This window comes from Notolabrus celidotus, chromosome 11 (assembly GCF_009762535.1).
Source record: "Notolabrus celidotus isolate fNotCel1 chromosome 11, fNotCel1.pri, whole genome shotgun sequence".
NCBI lineage: Eukaryota > Metazoa > Chordata > Actinopteri > Labriformes > Labridae > Notolabrus > Notolabrus celidotus.
Window position 1 is genome coordinate 31,477,582 of NC_048282.1, and position 9,017 is coordinate 31,486,598.

General features: G+C 36.6%; 1 protein-coding gene across 1 annotated transcript; it reads right to left on the bottom strand.

Moving 5' to 3' along the window:
• Positions 1-976: 976 nt before the first annotated feature.
• LOC117820926 lies at positions 977-8,678 on the bottom strand. The gene is made up of 5 exons (XM_034694871.1): positions 8,504-8,678; positions 6,221-6,553; positions 5,810-6,115; positions 2,106-2,298; positions 977-2,001 (listed from the first exon to the last, which is right to left on the bottom strand). The coding sequence occupies exons 1-5, from the start codon at positions 8,535-8,537 to the stop codon at positions 1,848-1,850; spliced, it is 1,020 nt and encodes a 339-aa protein (XP_034550762.1). The 5' UTR covers positions 8,538-8,678; the 3' UTR covers positions 977-1,847.
• Between the last annotated feature and the right edge of the window lie 339 nt (positions 8,679-9,017).

Here is a 9,017-nt window from a genome sequence, read left to right on the forward strand (position 1 = left end):
GGCCAACTGTGTTCACAGACAATGGTTTTTGGAAGTGACTTTGAGCCCATGCAGTGATTTCCACTCCAGAGTCATGTCTGGTTTTAATGCAATGCTGCCTCAGGGGCCGAAGAGCACAGCTATCAATTATTAGTTTTGGGCCTTGTCCTTTTTGTAAAGAGATTTGTACATGCAGATTCTCTTCATCTTTTAATGATGGTTGTACTGTAGACGATGAAATACTGAAACGTGTTTCAATTTGAAAATGAGGAACATTCTTCTGAAATTGTTGAACTATAGTTGGGAAATGTTTCTCCAGTTTTTTGTCCCTTAATTCAACATGGGATGTGCTGTCTTTGCACTATTTTCAATAAACAATGTGGTTTACATGATTTGCAAATCATCAAAATCTGATTTGATCAACATCTTACATGGGGTCCATACTTTTTTGGAAGAGGGGTTTTGAACTCCTTTAATTGAAACCTTACTTGATTCTAATACTGACAATAACTATCATGGATAATAATGTAGAGTGAAGGGAAAAGCATGAAATACAATGGCTTTCCTATTTCTCAATGTTTGCTCAACGTTTGATCTGAGAAAAAGAAACATTACTTCAATTTTCCATGATGATACTGATGATGTCTCTGTAAACATGATTAAAATGGATCTGTCCCCTGATGTCCGGTCACATTTTGTTCTCATTTCTATGTTACCAATTGAGATGCTTGTTTTAAAGCATTCATAGCTTATGATGTAATGGGCCTAACCCCGGTAGGCTCAATACGAGGAAATGATGCACTTCCTACTGAGTAAAAAGTTACAGACTCAGTAATAATTGACATGATTTCATTAGGTTTCTGCCCTGTCCTTAAATCACCAAGAAGATTACAGACCACTAAAACAGTTTCATAGCTCTTAAAAGTAATAAAAAAAACAAGACTCATTATGTTACAATATAAAAGATATCAATATATATTTATGACTATGACTACTCTTCTAGTCTAGACCACTGCCCAGCTTTATATTTCAGTTGCTGTACACCAGATGTTCAGGGATACTATCCAGTCACTACAGCAGCTTTTGATGGGAGCACTGGCAAAGATAGCATACTCTGACAAAGCATTTCCGTGTCTTCAAATATTTCCCCGCTGAGTCACTGTTTGTTTTATTGATAAGTTTCCAGAAGTAAAGGTGTGGTAATCACTTCTTTGAGATCTGAAGAAGTGACTCTTAATGAATCACACTGCAGGGCTCCATTGGGCATCATGACTTCCACAATCTAACTACACACTGGATGGTTCTGAACACGATGGAGAGTGTTTTGTGATTGGGATCTGTGGGTTTGGCTTTTCCGGCCCTTTGTTTATATGTTCTATTGTGTGACCTTTTTATACAGAGGAAGAGAAATAAAATAAACACTATGGCTAGCAGTATTTTCTAAATCTGATTAAAGTAAACACTAAGATATTGGGAAATGCCAACAGAGCATCCAGAGTAATGAGATATAAATTGTATGGGATAAAACATATAGCATTATTTGAGTCAGCATGAGGTGACAGATCATTCCTCTTTTTAACACCTCTCAAAAAATACTGCATGGAAAAGCTGGGCAATGTAAAAAGGGACTTGACAACTCATGTATATGCAATAGTTGATGACGTTGTTGGACAGCTATTATTTAAATCAGTCACAGAAACATCAAAGTGGCATTGAAATACTGATAACTACACTGACAACATTACGTCTATTCCTCTTTACAAATAATCATCTTGTCTTTTTATCAAACACCCTGCAGTTTAGTCTGAAAGCCAAGGCCTCATGAGCTGATAAGACTTCCAGAGAACTGAAAACCAGTTGCATGAAGGTTACTGTGCCAAATATTTGAAACGGACCCGTCTCTTCCTTTTGGCATGTCTGTGTCTCACTTTTGTGCATTGGAGAACAATGCACAGAAATATCACCAAGGATGCAAAATTAATCCAACGCAGGAGTTTGTACCACAACGGGAGCGTCCATGCTCTGAAAAACAAATGTTTATTAGCTGAGGATGTAATTTCAGATGTAGTGATGAATTATTCTCAGTATAACTCTTACTATTACAAAGTCAAAGACTTCAATCTTACCCCCAGACAAACTGTTCTTGGCCAGTCTGATTGAAAGGTAAAGACTGGTTTCTGCATTCAGTATGGATTTTTGTGGTAGTCTGGCCTGTGCAGGGAGTCTGGTACGGACTCCTGGTTGTTGTCGGGGGTTGAGTTGTGGTCAAGGTGTGGGTGGTGGTACTGATTCTGTCTGCACAGTCATAAACGGGTTGGCCTGATGAATCAAAAGAAACACATTTGAATTTATAGATGGTTATCTTGTGCAATAAAATTTCACAATAGCCTCAGAATAGACTCCTTCAGAGGACTATATGAGATTCATGTTTGAAATCCTTTATATACCCTACATCTCTCTACTTATAACAAAAGGTGCTCAAGGAAAAAACAGGCAAAGTAAGAAATGAATAGAAAAATGGATACAGTATTGTCCATTTAAATGTACACAGAAAAACTAACAGTAAAGTTAAAAAAAGAAAAAAAAACAGAAAATTAATTAGATAAGTATAAATGGTTCATTCAAGCATATTACATAGACTTGAGAAACTTCAGTATGTTTTTATTGTATTTTTTCATATGACCACTAGGAGTCGCCAAAGCTAAGTCATACAAGCTAGGCTCTTATCTATCATTTAAACTGCTGGATACTTCACCATAACCTTTCTTACAACAAACTCCACTATGATGAAGAACCACTGTGATTTACTGTTTACATTTTTGGAATAACCAGACTTTCAGATGATTGTTAGATTTGTCCTTTGAACAATGAAGTGACTGAATGTGTCCCAACCATAGTCTGTATAATTAATGGACATAGTATCTGTGACGTCACCCATATGTTCTGAAGCGTTGTTTTGAAGCCCATTGTCGATGGGTGCCATATTGGAAATGCTGAACTCAACCTAACTTCTGTCGAGCTAGTGTGAGTTAAAGAGGCGGGCTTTGAGCCTCCTAGCCAACAGCTACAGTGTTCCTGCCTGCCAATCAACTCAATCCATAGGCGTTTCTAGCCCATTTTTGGGGCTGCTGAAGCACCTCTAAATTGAATCCCAGCACCCCAAAAATGTAATATTTAATTTTTTTTTTTTTACTGTATGTCCTTTTTAACAAACTATGAAAGTTTCAGAACCATACAGTACTTGGTTAAAACATAATATTTTAACAACAAAAATACAGCAGCTCCACAGTGTTTTAGATGTTGTGCATTGGAAATGAAAGTCAAAAAAATAACTCCAATGTCAATTTTTGTTATTTTTGGTACTCACTATAGGGGGCTGGTTTACTCCACAAACATACATACTGTTTATGGATATTTTGAGGAGCTGCTGTATCAAAATGAGTTGTCTTTCCCCAGAAATTAGGGCTACGATATGTTTCTTTTATGATTCCAATGCATTTTTCTTTTACTGTGGTTCAGCATTTAAATAGCCTTTATCAGATTTGAGGGTTTAGTCACAGACGTTCCCAAAAAGTGTTATACTTTTCTTTCACAAATGTGGGAATGAAATTAAGTTAAAATGTACAAAACAATTATATTTATCTTGCCCGGCTCAGCACCCCTAAACATCCGATCCTAGAATCGCCCCTGACTCAGTCATGTCCTTATTTGGGCAAAACTGGTAATCTTACTATCTACTGAACTGTTGAGTTATAAAAAAAATTAAACCCCGTACAGTTTTTGCTGATGGAGGAATTAACTATTCAGACCAAAGCTGCTTTTAAAACTAGGCTGTAAGCATGTTAATTTCTGCTATAAATATCGTCTTTTAAGAATGGGTCTGTATGGGGTTTTCCGGTGTTTCTGCAGCCAGCCTCTAGTGGACGCTCAATGAACTGCAGTTTATAACACTTCCGCATGGGCTTCACATTTTGAGACTGGAGGTTGCCGCTTGGTCCCAACAGATAAATATTTGTGCTTCCTCCTGAAAGGAAAACTCTCTCAAGCAGCCTTTTATCTGTATTTGATAACAGTGACCCTTGGTGCATCTACTGCCTCCTGAAACTGTTAGTAGCTGTGACCTTCAGTCTCATGGACACATTTTGTTTGAACTCACTTTGTCTTTGGTGGAAGTGATTTTTATGTTTCCTCTTCCTTATCTTGGTCAGAGATAAAAGGTCGTCTTAAACTGGATTTTTTTTATAAGCTTGGAGGATTATAACACTAGAAAAGATTGTAAATGGACTGTGTTAATATTCTTTCTCTGGTCTACTGACCATTCAAAGCTTTTACTTTACATGTCACTTTCACCCATTAGTCAAATGTAAAGCACCAATCAGTAATAACTGATCCCATACACACACCACTGGCAGTTTTCGGGTCAAGTGTCTTTCCCAATAATTTCGTCACTTTGGTCAGCAGGACCTGGGATCAGACCAAATCCCTAACCTTCAGACTGAAAGAGGACTGACTGCCGCTGAGCCTTTGCTGCCCCCTACTGTGGGGGCTAATGAATCCAGCTAATGGATTCATGCATTCGGATATGCCTCTATGAAATAGTTACAAGTGACAAAATGTTTTTTGGAAGGAGCAATTTTGCTAAATTGTTGAAACAAATAGCATCAAAAATTACTTGAAAATGATAGGGAAAGGGTGAAGTATGAGAAGGTGTTTGAAGAGAAGAAACAGAGCAGCCACAGTCGTACTTAACCTGTAAAAAGCGTCAAAGCAATTTTAATTTACTTCCATTTACAGAATGGTGTTTAAATTCCAGAAACCCATAATGAAATCAAGAGAACAATATAGACCTTTCTTGACGTGTTTTGATTAAATTGGTGATGTTAAATATCTTTTTAAGAACAAATGACATATTTAAATTAATTGATATCTGTTATAAAATAATGATTCATATTTCTCTCACTTTGGTGTGCATGTGTTATGTTTGGGATAATGTATGGTTGGCAGGTAGTTATGGGAAATAGAAACCAGACAGGGTCAGTCAGTCAAGTGTGTCTTGAAAATAAACAAGGAAAATGTCATGACTTTTAACACTGCCACTATCATCACCACTGCTCATGGTTTAAATTTCATTGTAGCAACCGGTGACTTAAAGTTGCTCTCACCGGCTCCACTGCAGCTACCAATATTTCTGGATAGGATCAAACCATAGACTGTATAGATAATGAACGTTATATCCGTGACGTCATCCATCTTTTTCTGAAGCGCTGTTTGGAAGCCAATCGTCGGTGGGAGCCATATTGGAAATGCTGAACTCAACATAACTTCTGTCGAGCGACTGTGACATAAAGAAGCGGGCTTTGAGCCTACTAGCCAACAGCTACAGTGTTCCCATCTGTCAATTAAGTCAGCTGTGCCTCTCATAATGGAAAACTTGTAATCTTAATATCTTAGAAATTACAGCGTCAACCCCCATACAGTGTGTGCCGATTAAGAAATGAGCTATCCAGACTACACTCGTTTTTTTGTACCAGGCTGTAAACATGTTTATTTCTGCTGTAAAGATCATCTTCTTTGAATGGGTGTGTATGTGGTTTCCAGTACTTCCAGAGCCCGCCTCAAGTGGATCCTCTATGAACTGCAGTTTTTAGCACTTCCGCATTGGCCTCATATTTTTAGACCGGAGGTTGCCACTTGGTTTTGACCAATCACAATCAAGCATCTTACTCAACTGGAAGATCAGCAAGAAAGCCGGGTAATACAATGAATTTGAATGCATAGATTAAACATGGAAACACATTTTTGCATGCATATCAAGGACCTCTGTTCTTACCCTGCATGTTAATGACGTAGATGCAGCCGTTGTCTGCAGGCATCAGGACCTGCACAGAGAGGATGTCACTCCTCTGACTACTGATGTCGTTACTGGCAACACAGTAAAAATTGCTGTGGTCCACAGTTCCTCCACAATGCAGGCGTAAGTCCACTGAGTTGTGCAGCATGGTGTGGTTGTGGTACCAGGTGTAACGGACTGCAGTGCCTGCTGTACAACCACAACGCACCGTGACTGGCAGCCCCCAGCATGTGGGTCTGTTCAGCAGAGAGCTCAGAGGCTGGAGTCTGGGTTTAGTTACAGGAACTGAAAAAAAACCTCAAGTTATACACTCATTCTTTCAGCCAGCCTAATTAATGCACAAATGCTGTTCTCAATGTGAGAATTAAAGTCATCATGCTTCCTATTTACCTTGAGTGATATCTACTTTAACTGAAGTCATGACGTCAGCATTCATTTTGTCAATTCCGACCCAGTAGACTCCAGCATCATCAAACTGGAGGTGTGTGACTTTCACAAACAGCCCTTTTCTTCTGTAATCCAAAACATTAGACCTATGTGTGCTCCCAGTTTTAGTCCTACCCTCTGAATCCACCAGAATCTCGCAGGTGGTCCTGGATGCCCCTCTACACCAGTACTTTTTAGCCAACAAGTAAGTGTTTGTGTCATACCTGCAGGGGAGAATGAATTCACCGCCAACATGTGCGGTGATCTGCTTTTTGTCACACTGGAGCTGCACACTTGCTGGAAGAGAGAATCAAATACATTTACAACATGTCAGAGCAGCAGAAATAAAACGAGTTCGCTTGTTTTGGGTTGCTCTGTGGTATTCTGGGCAGCATGCTTTTGCCAAAAGTAGGGTCATGTCAGTCAGGGTTGAGATGCTATCATCAGTATCAGATGTCAATTCAATGTGTGTCTAAACAGACTGCAAAGGTTCAATTTCAGGTGTTATTTCAGGTGATGTAGAAACGCAGGTATATATTTTTCATTGTCAATTAATGGGCTCAAATATAATGTGTTAATTGATTTTAATTTCTCATGTTATAATTGTAGCCCTGTGATGGGTTGGCGACCTGTCCAGGGTGTACCCTGCCTTCCGCCCAAAGCCAGCTGGGATAGGCTCCAGCCCCCCGTGACCCCTAATGGGATAAGCGGTCAAGATAATGGATGGATGGATGTTATAATTGTTGGATTCCCCATTTTTAGATCAACTATTATTTTAACTACAAACCAGGTCCATAAGTTATTTTACAGTATATGTCTGTTGTTTACACAGTAGATGTACATTCAAGCAACATTTACATGATTCTGATTCAAACATGCAGTAAGGGTTAGTGAGTGTGTTGATAGATGCTTAAAACACCTGTTACCATACTTCCTGATACTTACAAAGCATTTATATATTACTTTTAAAAGGAAACAGACAATTTGTGATATACATTATTATAATTTTATTGTATTTTCCTTTCTCTATGTTTTTATATTATTATTATTATTATTATTATTACTATAATTATTATTACTATAATAATTATTACTACTACTATACTTATTATTATTATTATTATTACTATTATTGTTATTACTACTACTATACTTATTATTATTATTATTATTACTATTATTGTTATTACTACTACTATACTTATTAATATACTTATCATTATTATTATTATTATTATTCAATTATTTAGATTAATTAATTTAACTTTTTATTTAATTTAATTATTTTTTTTGTTTGTATGTATTTAACCTGTTTTTTTTTTATTAATCTTTATTTACGTATTTATTTTACTTTTGGACTATGGACTTGGTGTTTTCAAAACCCCTTTTTCTACATTTGTGCATGAGATCTGCCTCTGAGTCTAATGGCTGCACTGTTGCTTTGTTTTGTGTTGGCTGACAGACACAACAGAAATTCATATAGAATAGATATTTCAGCATGCATGCTGTGTTCAGTATAAATGAAGAGTATGACAGCTTTTTCATCATTATCTGAAACTCAACTCAACTCAACTTTATTTATATAGCACCTTTCATATATAAAAACATGTAGCCCAGAGTTAACACAAAGTAACAGAGAGAGAAAACAACAGCAATGGTAAAATTATAAAAGGCATGATTATAAATAAAATCAATACGGTAAATAGATGAATAAATAATTAAATAAGATAAATAAATGTTAAAGCAATGATTCAAATAATAATAATAATTAAAATAATAATCCAGGGGCGCTTGGTGGCCTAGCGGTCTAAGCGCCCCACATATAGAGGCTACAGTCCTCGTCGCAGGGGTTGCCGGTTCGATTCCCGGCCGGTCAACCATTTCCTGCATGTCATCCCCCACTCTCTACTCCCCACATTTCCTGTCTCTCTTCAGCTGTCCTCTCAAATAAAGGCAAAAGGCCAAAAAATATAACTTTAAAAAATAATAATAATCCAGTCCAGGGCTAAAAATAAATTACTCCAAATTAAAAGCTAGATTAAAAAGGTAAGTCTTAGTTTACTTTTAAAAATAAAAAGCAACTGATACTACTACAACGTATTATGTCAAGAAATGTGTTGTTTAAAAGTAAACCCCAGGGATCTGTCCCCTTATAAGACTTCATAATTTACATCTTCATTTCTAAAACCAACAGAAACTTGTATAAAAATGTAATAACAGATGGCATTAAGATAAAAGTTAACTCACCGTGAAAAAGCAGAATCAGACACACTGTCTTCATTTTAAAACAAAGTCAAAATCATAAAGCAAGTCAACCCAGGAAGCTGTAGAGGTGGACTGTGATGGTTGTTACTTCCTGTAAGTGCATTGTTGGTTTACAAAAATTGAAAGATGTGCTGAACACACACCTCTCACACCAATAGAAGCCCCCTTTTTTTCAAGTTGACTGGAAACTGTTATTGTGTAACCGGGGACACAACTTTTTCTATTAAGCAAAAGGCCTGAATTTGAGTTTCCCCTTCTTTGGGATGAGAAAGAAAAATATATAAAGTGATTAATAAAAAAAAGAAAAGAAAAAAAAAGACAAATGAACGAATGAACAAATAAATAAATAATGTATCAAATAAATGAACATATAAATGAACAAATAAATCAATAAATAAATGAACAAATATATGAACAAATAAATAAATAAATTATCAAATAAATGAACAAATAGATCAACAAATAAATGAACAAATATATGTACAAATATATGAAC

Excerpts from the sequence above, each read along its gene's own strand:
- LOC117820926 (XM_034694871.1), bottom strand. The coding sequence starts at position 8,537 with ATGAAGACAGTGTGTCTGATTCTGCTTTTTCACG. Across the intron at positions 6,554-8,503 it reads TCTGATTCTGCTTTTTCACG|CAAGTGTGCAGCTCCAGTGT; the intron begins GTGAGTTAACTT and ends TCTCTCTTCCAG. Across the intron at positions 2,299-5,809 it reads CTACGTCATTAACATGCAGG|GCCAACCCGTTTATGACTGT; the intron begins GTAAGAACAGAG and ends TTGATTCATCAG.